At 33.9% G+C, this 16,749-nt stretch overlaps 1 protein-coding gene across 2 annotated transcripts in view; it reads left to right on the forward strand.

The window, feature by feature from the left end:
- LOC117177203 (anoctamin-4) overlaps positions 1-16,749 on the forward strand; it is a 66,613-nt gene that overhangs the window by 31,158 nt on the left and 18,706 nt on the right. For both annotated transcript variants that reach the window (XM_033367746.1, XM_033367747.1), the window contains exons 10-11: positions 14,558-14,867; positions 15,697-15,902. In XM_033367746.1, coding sequence (XP_033223637.1) covers positions 14,558-14,867; positions 15,697-15,902 — 516 coding nt within the window. The remainder of the gene's footprint in view (positions 1-14,557; positions 14,868-15,696; positions 15,903-16,749) is intronic.

Here is a 16,749-nt window from a genome sequence, read left to right on the forward strand (position 1 = left end):
ATTTCCTTATATCTATTTCCTTATATCTATTTCCTTATATCTGTTTCCTTATATCTATTTCCTTATATCTATTTCCTGTGATAGCGCAATTAAGGACTTATCAGCAAACGAGTGAGTGAGCGAACGAAAGCGATAGTGCTAGCGAGAGAGAGAGCATGAGAACGCAAACGCATCTTAGTCTACTTAACTGTTACATTACCATTACTTACAATGTATACGCTTCTAATCTAAGCGACTTCCGTTTCCTTTTACTTTCACGTTTTTATACCTCCATTTGCCTTTTTTTCACATGCATTCTTTCATTCCTTCGCACTTACTCATCTAGCACCCTTGAACTCCTTCATCCATTCTTTTCTTATCCATCCTGTCCTTTACTTCTCTTCACTATTGGTATAACTACTCCTTCTTTCCATACCCCTGGCTACCCCACTCCTCTCTATACTCGATTACACATTATCCATGCCCATTCCTCTAGTTCCCTCCCTCCATATTTCCATACTTCATTTGAAATCTCATCTATACCGGGTGCCTTTCCATCCTTCATTATTCCTAAAATCTCGACTATTTCATTTCTTGCTATGTCCTCTTCCTCATCTCTTTCTCTACCATATTTTTCTCGTTTTCTACCTTTTCTCTCTTCTTCTCCTAGCAAAACCAAAAAATATGTTTTCCATTCTACCATTTCAATATCTTGGTTTACTCTTTTTCTTAATTTACTTTCTTCAATTACTACCGCCAATACCTCTTCTTCCGTCCTAGCCTTCTCCACCTCTTCCTCAAATCTTTTATTCCCTTCCTTTTTCTTTGGATCACACGACTCAGTACACTCTTTCTTTTTTTCCTATATAAACTAAACTGTTCTTTTCCTTCCGTTAACCAATTCCCTTTTCCTACACTTTTTACCTTTGCCCCCCTTTTATTCATAGTGTTATTTCTTTTTTTCCCCTCTAATGTCACTATTAACGGTAAGTGATCCGAATCAATATAATCACCTACCTCTAGTTTCTTGACCTTCTCTCTTACCTAATCATCCTCTATCACATAATCAATTACTGTTCCCCTTTAACGTCCTGAGTGTGTATATTTTCCTTTCTCATCTCCCTTTATATTTCCACTCATAATAAACCATCTTAAATCCTCCAAGCTTTTGAACAACTTTTTTCCCTCCCCATTGAGTACCTTATCTTTAGATTTTCTTCCTCTCTCTTCTCCGCATTTCCTTCCTCCTCTGCCTTCTGTTCTCGCATTGAAATCTCCACCTATTACAAACCTAATCTCTACTTTATTTTCTTCAATTATTTCTTTCATCTCCCCTCTGATTTTATCTGCACATCACGGTGTGACTTACTACTTCCTTACTATTCCTTACTATTTCCCATCCCTTTTTATCTAGCCATGTCTCCATCATTATGACTACAGCCCATTGTATAAAATTTCACATAAGCTCCCAATCCTTTCTCTCCAATCCTGCTATATTCCAGTAACATATCTTCCATTCTTCCCTACTTTCGTTTATCGTTTCTTTTTCCTTCTTACTTTTTCTTATTTTCCTATCTCCCATTCCTCCCTCTCCTAGTTTCTCTGCATCTCATTTCTTATTATCTCTTCCCTTTCTTCATTTCAATCCCACCAGACTCTGTCTATCTGTATTCTCCCATGCTTAACCCATGTTCTTCTTCCCTTTTTTCTTTTCCCTTCCGCTATTTTCCTTAACTTATACTGCATCTTCCCTTCTACCCGTGTAAAATCATCCTATATTCTCTCCGAGCTTTCATATAACATCCTCTTCTTTGTCATTACTTTTCTTTTATGTTTCCATTTCTTTAGTCACACCAGTATCATTCTCTCCCCTATTAGCTCTTTGCTTCCTACACTTCTCACTTCTTCTATCTATACTTTCGCATCAATCCATTTTAATACTTTTTCCACTCCTTCCTTAAGCTACTTCCCCACTAATCTTATAGTCTTCATCACTATGTTTCGATTTCTTTCTTCCCACTCTTTCCGTTCTATTTTTTGTTCTATTATTCTCAGTCTTTCCTTCTCCGTATTCCCACTTTTGCCCCCATCAAAATCCCAGTTCGAGCTTTCTTGTTTCTTTTTCTTACCTTGCATCTCCTCTACCTTATTATTATAATCTTCCTGCTTCTCTAGTGTTTGTTCCAATGACTGCATCCTCTTTTCTAACTGTTCCCTGACTTCTTCCCATTTATTTCTTTCTTTCCTAAGTTCAGCCATTTCCCGCCTAATTTTCTTCTTTAATTTCTCACCCCTTTTCTCCTGTTTTTCTTCATAAATCCCCACTACTTTTATCATTACTTCGCGAATTCCTTGCAGTCTTTCCTCTTTCAACCAAACTTCAATTTCATCTTCGCTTCCTTTAGCCCCCTTACTATTATCATCCTTATCTCCCCTCTCTTCCTGTTGATAAAAGCCTCAATCGATCCCATGCTTTTTGTTCTCAATCTCTCCTTTTCTACAGTTTTCTTGTATTTCCCCCATGCCTTCCTTTCTTTGATCTCCTCTTTTGGCGTACTAAACACTTCCTGCAATCTGGGGTGCTATTCTCGAGTATCGTTCGAATAATTTTGAATGCTAAAATGGCTGATTTTAGAATGTTTAGCGTAAATCGATATTCTCGAGCTATAATTGATGGATAGCATGCTTAAATTTTAGAATACTTTACAAAGAGTGGGTCTATACTACTCTAAATGAGAAATAGAACGCTAACGATGCGAGAGTGATAGATTTTTCTAAAAATAACCGCGAAACGAAATACATTACACGTAGAAAGGAGAAACATAGCCTAAAACTAACCTCAAAAGGCAATACACGACAACACGTATGACTCCGGGAAAGGAAAAAACGCAAATATAAGTAAATTATAATAAGCGCAAGACAAGAAATTGAACCCTAAAGGGCAAGAAAAAGAAAGATTTTTGTGATAAATAACCTCGAAAAGAAATACATCCCACGTAAAAGAGAGAAACATAGCCTTATATTAACCTTAAAAACAATTGTATCACAACACGTATTACTGTGAAAGGTGAACAAACAAAAATATAAATAAATTAATATAAGCAAAAAAAGAATCCGGGATGTCAATATGGTAGTTCATGACGCGATAAATGCTAGGTTTATAGAAATATTAAAAATGGACTTTTTTGCCATTTTGACTTTGACTCCCGAAAGAAAATTTTCATTTTTATTAGAACTTCGAGCAAACAACTTTTTTTTTATAAGCCCCAATAAACATTGGTATATTAAATTTAAAACAACGGTATACGAAATCGCCATTAGGAGACAACGTGTATTCAATTTCATACACCCTGTATCGATTATTTATAAGAAAAGTAAGATATTTCCACTTTTATACAAACTTAAAAGAATTTTGGCAGTAATTTTCAATTATTAATAATAAAACGTAAAATTTTCTCTTACCCGGTCACAAGCTTTAAATTCAGAAAAATTAAGAACGTGTATTCCTATGAATACGCGTTTTTTCCTCCATCTAGAAATCCCCCAACGGGAATAGAAAAAGTGCAAATCCTATTCCTCTTAATCGACTTAATAAAATTTAACGAAAGCATTTATTTAACCTTAATAACAGATTTTCTGCTTTCACGATGATTCATTTTGATAAAAAGAGATATTTCGGGTTTCACTCATGTAAAAAACTACGAATTGTTTGCCGAAGTTTCGTGAACATTGCAGATCACATCTTCAGGGCTGACCTGAAACTGAGGTATCAGGTCATGTTGTTCTTAGGTATACTCTCTTCGATGCCTGTGATTGGCTAGAGCGCCCCACCGTGGGGAACTGGTTGAGCTTGATTGGCCAATCAAGTCTTTTTTTAAAACTCCGGGAGAACGGAAAGCCAAATCGGATTGGTATTATATCCATTGTCTCTATTGATGTTATTAGGGTGTTTTAAGATTTCGATTGGTTCTCTATGTTTTCTTGGAAATTTGTTGTGCGTTTTTGCAATAACTGTTGTTTCATCAAACAAAATGTTACGTTCTGTTTCGATATGATGTTCAGCTAGTGATGATTGGCCAATCAAATTCAACCAGTTCCCAACAGTGGGACGCTCTGGCCAATCACAGGCATCATAGAGAGTATACCTAAGAATAACATGACCTAATACCTCAGTTTCAGGTCAGCCCTGAAGATGTGAACTGTAATGTTCACGAAATGTCGTCAAACAATTCGTAGTTTTTTACACGAGTGAAACCCGAAATATCTCTTTTTATCATTTAGTTAACCTATTTTTCATTATTAAATCTTTTTATAACTTATGAATTCGAAAAATATTCAAATTTATATTTATTTATATTTTGATAATTTATTTAAACGTCTTAAAAAATTCAAAAAAGAAATCTATGAAAATGTGTGAATTTACATAATTTTAACTCTAGAGAGGCAGAGTTGAATTGGTGAGAATTAAAATTTCAGAATTTACATTCCGCATGAAGGAATTAAAACAACTTATTACACATATTTTGTGAACTTATTAGAAGGAATTAAATAAAATCAAAATATGACTACTTCTGAGGAATAAAAAATATCTCTGTGAGGTGCGTTACCGGTACAATAAGAAGGAATTAAATATATAGAAAACACGTTCTCTTTGGGAGAATAGAAAACCATGTGGCGTTCGCTATGGAAATAGAAGTGAATAAATTTCGGAGGTATCTTATTCTTATGTTCGCATTTTGGACAGATGGAAAAATCGCGCATTCAAAATAATAGAATAATTTTCACTTTTGCGCTGAATTCTGTAAATATTAGTTTTTCTCTATTCTGCGCTTATTACCGGGTATAGATGAACGTTGCACTTGAATTATAGGGAAAAATTGAGTCAACGAATTTAAGGTTTTTGCTTTATTTTTTAAATTTTATAACGTTTAAAGGCATTCGTTTATTTACTGCTCCCACTTCAATATACACTTCGGCAACGTCGCACTACAAACGATGCACTATTTTCCATTATATAAAAGACTGCTCTAAAATTTTAGCATTCTAAAATAGTAGAACGATACTCGATACTCGCCTTTCTCCGTCGCTACCTAACCCTGTTACAACCAACCCGATCAACCCAGTCCTCCCACCACAAAGGAATAATAAGGAGATCTAACTCTGTTTCGCCACTTGGCCATAGAAACATTACCGTAAGTGATAGGCAAATTACATAAAGATCTTAAATTTTCGTACACAGGTGCGCAGTTGTGCTCTTCCTATACATGGAAAAGTGTGCGAGTGAGAAATTTGGTCAAATTGACGTAAGTTAGAGAGGTTATGTTCGTTTGTTTTGGTGCAGGTGGCAAAATTTTTTCAATCGCAAGTTATAATTATTTAAATTATTGAAGTGTCTATTGATATGGTTAAGTGAAGGACATCAGCGTTAGGACTTGTAAAGTTAAAAGAATGCATTATAAAAGTGGTAAGTATGTGGACAATAATGAAATCTTTCATCATGAAATCTTGAAATTGTAGTACATTATTATTTTTGAAATCGTACGTTCGAATAAAGAATATTGTTTTTTTTCTAACACTTTCAAACATTTTATTGTCGTAAAAAAACCTGTATATTTAAAAATATAATCGATCTACCCAGTAAACAACAAAATTAAGGATGTCCTAGAGACGTTGATTGGCCTGACATAGGACGTCCTAAGACCGTCCCAAGGACGTTCTTGAGATTTTCAGTCTTGTGCCCACTGGGTAGTTGCCTAAGATCGCGTCATTTTGATCAACTTTCTCGCTTGCATACTTTTCCATGTATAGGAAGAGGACAACTGCGCACCTGCGCACGAAAACTTAAGATCTTCCTGTAATGTGCCTACCACTTACGCTCATGTTTCTATTGCTAGTTTCGAAAGGCTTCCCAATGGCAATAGTGTCTCCTTATTATTCCTTTGTGCCTCTCAACCTGTCACAAATCTCCAACCAACCTAACCTCAACTTCCACGTAAATCTGTCTCAATTCACTATCCCTCAATTAATCTCTCACATCTACACACTTCCACATTCCAAAGTCTGTTTAGCTTCCAAGTTCAACTATTTTAATTTTAGTTAAAATCTCACATCTTTTTGTTCGAAAATTCGAACATTTTGAGGAAAACTTTTGTTTGCAAGTTAAAAATTTATTTATTTGGTTAAAATTAATCTTTTTCGTCGAAAATTAAACTGTTTTGATTAAAAGATTAGTCCTTTTGGATTGAAAATTCATCTTTTTTATTTAAAGAGTCATCTTTCTTGTTTAAAAATAAACTTTTTGTTTGAAATTTAAACTATCTGCGAAAAAGATTCGTCTTTTTTCAATTAAAAATTCAACTGTTTGGTTTTTATTTGAAGTTTATTTTTTTTTTGTCAAAAATTCGTTCTTTTGCTAAATCTAACTGTTATGAATAGAACATTCGTCCTTTTGGACTGTGTATTCATTTTTTTGTCAAAGTCATTTTTCTTATTCAAAAATGAACTTTTTTATGGAAATTCAACAAACTTCTAGAAAACCGTCTTCCTGACTTCAAAATTCTCCAAATAGTAATATTGTACTCTTCGTATTCTTTTTGGGTTGCAAAGTGTACTATTTGGTTGAAAATTCAACTATTATTTTGTAAAATGCTACTTGATTTAAGATTAACTCTTTTTTGAGAAAGTTGTCCTTTTTTATTTAAAATTCAACGTGTTTTATTAAAATTTCGTCTTTTCAGATTGATAATTTATTTACTTTTGTATAAAATTCAACTTTCTGGTTTAAAATCAACATTTCTGTTGAAATATCATATTTTAGTGATGAGAATTTAACTCAAATCTTTTTTTGGATGAAAATTCAACTATTTTTCTAGAAATTGATCTTCTGATCGAAATTTAATCTCTTTTGTGTTTGAAAATGCATCTGTTTAAAAGTGAAAAATCAAATTGTTTTTGTGAATCATTCTATTATATTGTTTAGGATTCATCTCTTTTGTTGAAAATTGAGCTATTTCATTATAAATAGTTGGTTAAAATTTATACTCATGTATGGTTAATACGATTAGGTAAAAAAATTTCATATTATTATTATCTTTTGTGGTAATTCTAGGTAATAAATAATTAAAAGAATAAATTAAAACAGTCTCTGACTCGCGACCATTCGTGTCTTTCACGAAGTCACTGGCTGTCTTTAGTCGTCTTTAGTCGTCTCTGGCCGTCACTGCGGTATTCGCTAGAGTAGGCTTAGTAGTCTTTCTAGAAGTCAGGCAGCACTTATAGTAGTCTAACAGAGCCTAACATGAATTCTCAGTGAATAGCCGTTCCGCGACCCTTGCTAATCCAACCATTAAATGATTAACTATACGTCGACATGTACTCCTGTGCGCATCTTTTACCACTTTCTTCACCCTGATCTCAATTGCCTAAATATTCATTGGAATGTACTACTGAATAACTGGCCAGCCGAAAGTTAACCAGTCATACTACACATGAGGGTGGTTCAAAAATCGCAAAGTGTGAAAAATGCATTGTGCGAACAAAAGGAAATGTAATTGGAGTTCGCAACTTTTATAAATGTGCATTTAAATAAATTTCTTAAAATTACTAAAATAATTTTTTAGCAACAAACAAAGTCATTCATTATTTTAGAGGTAAGTTAGTTATTAGAGGTTATATAATAACAATTCTAGCTAGGGGTAATTATGTCTTAGAATATTTGTCAATACAATTATTAATTTATTTCAAAGCCCTCAATTTTCTTTCTTTGGTGAAAAAAATTATTTCCTACTTATTTTTATTTTGCACTAAAAAGATTGTTACATGTTAATTTTAATAAAACACTGTAAAAAATTATTATTTCAATGCTAGTTTTCGATATTCAAAAGTCTTACGTCCTTTTTGTGCCTTTTCTCTATCAGGATAGTATTAAAAAAATAATAGACAACAGCTATTTAATTATTGTAATGTAGTTGTGTTATTCCAGAATAGGACGTCCATACGTAGTTGCGACGCGATTTTAGCAAGACTTGATATTTAAATATAGTATGTTTTTGGATATTCGTTGAGTGTCATTCTACTTCTTATAATCGCTTATATTTGATTTCGATTGAAGACATGATTTAAAAAGAATGTTATGCTTTAAAAAAATGGCGGGTGCGCTGCATCATAAAAATCTGTTATTTTAGATAAAAACATCAAATAATTTAAATCAGACTAAAATTGTATTTTTTTCCGAATTCGAGTTTCATGTGGTAACGGTTTATTTTTATTTGAGTAGGGTAAGGGTGGGGGGGGGGGAGCGCCGACAAGTTAACATTCAGTGATTTTTATGAGGATAATAAGATGTGGAATTGATCCATTTTTTTTCTCATTTCGAGTTCTGCATTATTGTATATTATATTTCTATGAGTATTAATCATCTGAATAAACCATTATTTAGTAATTTAATTATTTCTAACAAGCTGTATTTGGTCGGCTTTGCCCCTTACCGGAGGGCAAAGCCGATCGCAGTTTTTTTATGAAAATTGAAACATCTAAAGATAGGAAAATATGATGGTTTGCTTCTGTGGTATTTTATGTACTGATAATATTACCTTTAAACGTATGCAGCAAGTAGAATAAGTTATTTGGAATAGAAATAGAGATACCTGTAATATAACCTCTTATTCGTTGACATTTTACTAGAAACGAACTTCACGCAATGTTTCTACCGTACCAAAACAAGAAACTTGCATACCGACCGGATTAAGAATAATGATATTCAATAGTTTCTTCTATGTTGTCCACAAGATAAGTGCCTGTTCTGAATTGTCGATCATTTATCGACAAAACTTGTGACACGTGTATCATCTAAGCTCTTGTAAACTATTATAAAATTTTCCTCGGGACTGCCCCCCTGATCAGGCTCAATTATTGACAAGATTTTATGTATTTTTGACTTGAATTATGTCTAATTATTATAATAACATTGTGTTGTCAAAAACACAAAAAAACTAACAATGTTATTATAATAACATTGTGTTGTCAAAAACAAAGTTCTCCACAAAAAAACTCTCTGTGGCCTTAAAATGAACTTAAAAAATGAGATTTAGGTCAACATTTTCAAGATCCTTATCACATTGGAGTTGAATATTCCTCATAAAGGTACATTAACTACGATTATTCTACAAGAAAACGTAAGCAAATATCGTAACCACAGTTTTAGAGCATTTAACCTTAAAATGACCTTTTGAAGTTCATGAATCAAAAATTTTAGTACCATTTCAGACGTAAAATTACCCGCTCTTTTCGAATCCGGTTTTGACCTTCAAATGACCTTGAAAATAAAGTACCGAATTTAAAACAACTTCTAGATTTATCAAGATTTTGAAATAAAATTGTTAAGCTTTGTTAAAATTAGAATTTAAATACGATACAATCTCTGTGCTGATTGTTTGTTGTTTTGTGTTACCTTGGTACCCTCTCTTGTGTCTTCTTGATTTTTCTGAATACAAACTTTTCTTACTTTATAATTATCGTGTACTTAATTTATCAATTCGTACTCTGATCTTTCTAAAAGGTTATGGGCCCAGAACGTCGCGAAATTATATGTTGAAAGAACGAAATTTAACTTTAGTATCACGAACTCAGGTGGCTATCATGAATTTTGAGGTTTGTGTCGTTTCGAGACCGTAAGCTGTAGTGTATCGCAACGGTGAACGCAACCGGGGTAAAATTCGAAGTATTCAGCAAAGACAATTATGATACCTGCAAACTCGAAATGCGTGCAGTTTTAATAAAAAATTTTCATGGGGTTACGTTTCAGGAAGTGTCGTAAAGCCTGAGGTGATAGAAGGAAATATGCAATCACAAGAAGCTGTTGATAGATAGGTACACGCCGACTTGAAATCACAACCGGAATCGTGAAATTTGCTCTAGGTCGGAGGCTATATACCAGTCCAAGGACCCAGCGCGTAAGGGCGCTCTGTTAAATCAGTTAATGTCCTTGAACATGTTTAAAGGACATGATGCACGAGAACATTCTTGAAGTTTCTTTGATACGGTGGACAATTTGGCAGAGCTGGAAGTCGAAATTAATAACGATTTATTGACGGTCATGCTTTTGCGAAGTTTATCAGAAAGTTTTGCTAACTTTCTATGTGCAATGTCATCTCGCGATGAGTTACCGACTTTAGAAACACTTCGAATAAAAATCGGAGAAAAATTTGATGCGCGTGAAGATACGAGTACTAAGATGGTACAAAACACGATGGTCGCGAAAAGATCGGGGCATAAAAATATTAATTATAGGCAAGATCGGCACGAGAATACGGAAAAGGATGATTCTAACATGAAGTGTTTTAAGTGTGGTACGATCGGATATGGGGTAAAAACTGTAAAAAAAATAAGCTCAAAAAACAGGCTGGAAACAGTGCCGAAGATGTATGTTTGGTAGGAACGTCTTAAGCTTTATTGGAAGAGGAATTGTTTAAAATTGGACATATTGGGGAGTGTGATATCTGATGTATTGAAAGTGGATGCACATCTCACATGTGTAACGATATCAAATCCTTCACGAAAATTTGTCAAGATAGTGCATATGGAAAATTAAATCTGGCTAGCAATTCAAGCACGGATATATTCAGGAAGGGAACCGCGATGGCATTAACGAAAATAGATGGTAATCAGAAAGTTATACAGTTTAGTGACACTTTATACGTTCCGGACTTATGAACGAATCTCGCCTCGTTCGCAAAGATTACTGATAAGGGAAATGATGCTATTTTCAGTATTTTCAATATTGAATCTTTTCGTGAAGCCATCGATACTGAACGCACTAAGGATGTCAATACAAATAGATTAAATGAAGATATTGAATGTGCTTTTTGCCTACAGGGAAATATGTGTCGACCTCCCAAGCGCCGCTTCTTTTGGATAGAAAGTCTATTTCATCACTTTCATCGATGATTCTTCCAGGTGGTGTGAGGTTAAGTTCATAAGCCAAAAGAATCAAGTAATGAATGAATTTGAAAAATTTAGAGTTTTCATAAGCACGCATCGAGGTAAGAATATTAATTACTTACAGTCTGACAACGGAAAAGAATATGTCAATAAGGATTTTGACGATTTGCTCCAGAAACACGGAATACTACGAAGACTAACAGCTCCTTATAATCCAGAACAAAATGGGGTTTTTGAGCGGTCTGGGTTTGGAGAACCACCGGATGTAGCTGATTTCAGACGTTTCGGATATAAAGTTTTCGTCATGAATAGAGCACCAAGCAAGGGTGACCTAGATCCGAGATCAAGAAGAGGTATCTTTGTTGGATATAGCTCAGAATCGAAGGCTTATAGAGGTTGGTTACCAAACGAAAGGAAAGTCGTAATATCCAGGGACGTAAAATTTTTAGAGGAATCTCAGATTCGATAGAGCAAGAACTGCGAGATTTTTGATCCTAATGAAGACCTTGTTAGGGGAATGATTAGTTCACTGGACAATGTGACCGAAGTCTAAAACGACGATAAATTTTTTGAAATCGATTTCTGTAGTGATCGAAACTTGGATCATCATTTTAATGAGATCGTGCAGGGGATGCCTACTAATCGTGATTAAGAATTGGACAGCGTGGATTTTCGTGGTTTTGCTCGAGATGATCAACTAGATTCTGAAAATAAGGATTTGCATGGTTTTACACAAAATGAACAACTGGATGCAGCAAGACTACATGATCTATTCGAAATATCTTTCAACGCAACTGACATTCCTCTCAATCAAGTATTGACCAGACAAGATTTTGACGAATGGATGGTGGCCATGGCTGACGAGGTAAAATCGATTTTAATGAAGGATGCATGGAATATTATTGACAGATCAGAATCATCCAAATTAATTGGTAGTCATTTTGTTCTAACAAATAAATGTGGCTTGGACGGTATTCTAGTGAGAAGAAAAGCTAGAATCATAGCCAAAGGATACTTCCAGGAATATGGGATAGATTTTCATGAGACATATACACCAGTAGCACGTTTGAGTTTCATACAAACAACAATAGCTTATGCTACTCAAGAAAGATGCAACGATTTGATGTAGAAAGGGGGTATCTCAACGGGAACCTAGTAGAAACAGTATTCATGAAAGTTCCAAGTGGATTGAAAAAAGTTCTTAAGTACATCATCAGCAAGGGAGAAAGCCAGGATGGGTTGAGTAACAAGGCTAAAATCATGTCGAACGAACTGGAACGTGGTAACAAGGTATGCCTGATGAGGAAAGCCCTGTATGGGCTAAAATAGGATAGACGCGTTTCGTAAAAACGCTTGAATAGGGATTTACGATCCATTGGAGTGGAACCGATGAAATTAGATCCCTGTGTCTATCTAAATAACAAAAAGGAGAAGTTAATGATTATTGTTATTTACGTAAACGGTATCATTCTGATGTGCGAAGACAGTGAAGAGATTTCAAAATTCGTTTGCAATCTAACAATATTTTTCGGGGATAAGGGCATCGGGAATCTCAAACGCTGTTTGGGAATGGACTTCACCTATAGAAACAAAGGAATTATGATAAACCAAAGGACATCTATTAAAGGTGTGTTTCATTGATTTGCAATGCAGGACTGCAACCCTGTATTAACTCCTCTAGAATTTGGAGCAAAGTTAGTTAGAAACAAGCCGTGGTTTTATGCAGATGGCGAGAAACCACCTTATCGACAACTGATTGGGTGTTTGTTGTATTTATCTGTGGCAACACGACTAGACCTTGCTCACACGACAAGTCTACTGAGTCAATTTAATGACTGCTTCGACAAGACTCACTTGAATGCAGCGGAGAGAGTGCTTCGCTACCTAAAAGGGACAAGTGATCCTTGGATTTTCTATAGAAGTGGTGATAGTCCTCTGGAGGCAAATGTTGATGCAGACTGGGGAGGTTCAATTGACGACAGGCAATCCTTCACAGGCTATGCTTACATGATCAACAATGAGATAGTTCCATGGGGCTCCAGAAAGCAACGTACCGTTGCTCTATCATCGACCGAGGCCGAGTATATAGCTTTGAGTGAAGCAGCCAAGCAAGCAGTACATCTTAGAAGATTTCCACTAGAACTTCGAGCATCAAATGTTAAATCAATCGGGTTAAAAATTGATAATTACAGTACTCAGAAACTAGCAACTAATCCTGTCTATCATGCTTCGTCTAAACAGATCAACATTAGACATCATTTTGTTCGTGAAGTTGTGGAATCAAATCAAGTGCATTTAAAGCACGTAGCATCTGAGCATATGGCTGCTAAAGCTTTGACTAAGGCGTTAACAAAACCAAAGCATGATAGATATATTCGTCTCCTAGGATTAGCAAAAATTTAAGTTTTTTTTATTTGGCAGAGTTTGTCTCGAGGGAAAGTGTTAAAATTAGAATTTAAATACGATAAAATCTCTATGCTACGATTGTTCGTTGTTTTGTGTTACCTTGGTACCCTCTCTTGTGTCTTCTTGACTTTTCTAAATAAAAACTGTTCTTACTTAATGATCGTGTACTTAATTTATCAATTCGTACTCTGATCTTTCTAAAAAGCTTTTCATTGATGTTTTAACTATTTGAAATAAAAATAATATTACTTCTAATGTACGAAATTTTCAGTTTACAAAATTTAATCTTTCAATTTTCCATGTTTCCTTCTTAAAATTGCTGAAGATAATAAAATTTCAAAAAATTTTAATTTAATTGATTGATTCTTTACTTTAGAGCTTTGAAAATAATAACGTGGATTTAGACTTCTTACAATTGAATCTGAATCTTCGAACGTCCCGAGATACCAAGGAGATAAAGGGTACCCCGCCGAAACGGCTTCTATAGCGGGGCTGCAGTGTACTTTTATATTTTAAAATTGGTTATTAAAAGTTGTAGCTGTGGTTAAATCCTCCTTTTTCTTTTTTGAATATATTTTAAGATATAGTAGGAAAAAATACAAAACTTTCAGAATAAATTTAAAGGAAACTTTACACACACGATCAATTTCTTTGATGAAACATTTTCCGGTTTCCATTTTAAACAATTTTGAATATCACGCAAGGACAGCCCTTCTCTATGCCGATTCGAAATGGAATAATAATATGAATAAAGTTATTTGATAAAATAAAAATTTGAATTTCATGACTTTAGCATAATAATGACAGTGAAATATTAAACTATGGGAACCTCAAAATTTGAGATTTCTAAAAGCAGTTTGTAATTACCTTTAGTAGCAAAATTAGCATTTACATGAAATTGTATTGTACCCATATGAAACTTAATTTCATAAATGATGATATAATTTTATTCTGATTCTAATTATTGTATGCTTTCATCTAAAACTATAGATTTTTTTGTTACAGCGCACTCACCACTTTTTCAGTGCATACCACTCTTAAAAAATAATTTTTACAAACGAAATCAAATATTAGCGCTTATACATATTGAAATTCGACTCTAGGAACACCCAGAAACATAATATCTGAACATATCAATTTTTTTAAATCGGTTAAAACGACGTCCAGACAATCTATACTGTAATGACCCGCTGCATTGATATTTGTAAATAATAAAAAAAGAATTGACCGACAGGGAAGATTTTATGTCCACCCTGGAGACACGGATGCCAGAGCCTCTGATTTTTCTAGAATTAAAAACGACGTCTGTGATCCAGCTGGTTGTCTATCGGAACTTTGCATTCAACTCGCAATTATCATGATTGGTAAACAGCTTTTCAACAATTTTCTGGAGATACTCTCGCCAAAAATGTGGAATTGGTGGCGGAAAAGGAACCATAAGGCGGCCACTAAAGATCACGACAGACTTGACACCAGTTGGGAACAAGATTATCAACTTCAGGATCCAGGAAGAATGGGCCTTTTCGATGAATATCTAGAAATGAGTTAGTATTAATTAATAATAATAAATTAATTTCGTGCACATTGGAGCTCCTATGTTTCCGCTTGTTTTTTGTCTCACAACGTTTTTGGTCATATCAATGTGATAGTTTATTGGCATGCAGTAGTACTCGCCGCAACCAGCCTTATAGTACTTCCATCGCGTGACGCCTGCTGCGACCCTGTGCACGTGCGCCAACCTATCAAGGCCAACAGAGAAGTTTTCGTGTGGTGACCACTTCCCTCCGCGGATTTTGATGCGGCGAGTTCCGATCCGGCGGGTCCTACTGTACGTCAATTTGACATCTTACAAAATTATCTTTAACATAAAGTTGTTTCCTCTGCATGGATATGCTTTATTTTTGCGTGATACACAATTGTTTAATTATTAATTTTGAATGGCGTAGTTTCATAATCTTAATTTAAGAACTCTTCCATTTTTAACAGTGTTTGGAAATGTCTAATTCGTAACGCTTGAAGTTTGAATTAATTCATTTAAAATAAAAAATGTTTAATTCAAAAAACCTAAATTTTTAAATTCATCAATTTGAAATGCTTTCATTCATAAATGATACAGGTTAAATTATTTTTCTTTCAATTCGAAGTATTGTCCCTTTTTAAAATTCAACATTATCAATTATTGTTTCAAACATTTTCTAGACTTATTATTTAAAAATTTTGAATAATAGATTTTTAAATTGTGCATATTTTTACTGTTAGGAAATTAAAAAATGACTGCTAGATTATATTTATAATTAATATGTGTCTTCTGTCTAATTTAAAAAAGGATTTCAAACCGATTATTATTAATAATTTCATTGTGCATCATTTCAGTAATTCAGTATGGATTTGTGACTCTCTTCGTGGCTGCTTTTCCTCTAGCTCCTCTATTTGCTCTTTTAAATAATATTGGAGAAATCAGATTGGATGCTTATAAAATGGTGAAAGAAGCACGAAGGCCTTTGGCTGAGAGGGTGGAAGATATTGGTGCCTGGTATGGTATCCTTAAAGGGGTCACTTACACAGCTGTTGTCTCCAATGTAAGTTAATTAAAAAAATTCATATTAATGCATATTAGATCATTTAATAATATTTACTATGTACAGCTCACTTAAAATTAACAGCGTGACCGCAGGTCAGGGAAAAACTGAAAATCAGGGAAAAGTTATGGCGTTTTGTCAGTCAGGGAAAGGCAGGGAATTTCTATAAGAAGCACTTTAACTTTCAAGAATAATCAGCGCTTTTTTTCTGGAATCACTTTTTATTCACTTTTTAAATGAAAAGAACACTTTAGCCACTTTTTTTAATGAAAATATCTCTTGAGTCACTTTTCCATTCATGAACAAACTCATTTATTGTTTAACCATTATTGAATTCAGGTCTAAACCTATTTTTTTATTTTTTTATTTTCTCGAAAATTTTTAATATGTTTCAATAAATAGAAAGGATTTCAAAGGATTTTTAAAATTTTAGGGATGTTCTAAAAATTTTAAGCAATATTGAAGGGTTGTAAAAAGCTTCAAGGGATTTCAAAAGATTCGAAAGAACTTTAAATCTTGTATGTTCATTTAAAAGATTCCAAGAAATTTCCAATACATTTCAATCATTTCAAGGGATGCCAACGAATTTTAAATTTTAGGATATTTTAAAACATTCCAAGAAACTTTCCAGAACTTCAAAAACAAGGAGTTTCAAAATATTTAAAAGGATTTTAGATATTGTAGGGTATTTTTAAACATTCTAAGGAATTTTCAACAGATTTCAGTAATTTTAATGGGATTGCAAAGAATTTGAAATATTTTAGGGTATTTTTAAGGATTCCAAGGCATTTTTAAGGAGCTTTAAAAGGTTTCAAGTAATTTAAAAATATTTCGTAAGATACGAAAT

This window comes from Belonocnema kinseyi, chromosome 7 (genome assembly GCF_010883055.1).
Source record: "Belonocnema kinseyi isolate 2016_QV_RU_SX_M_011 chromosome 7, B_treatae_v1, whole genome shotgun sequence".
NCBI classification, from domain to species: domain Eukaryota; kingdom Metazoa; phylum Arthropoda; class Insecta; order Hymenoptera; family Cynipidae; genus Belonocnema; species Belonocnema kinseyi.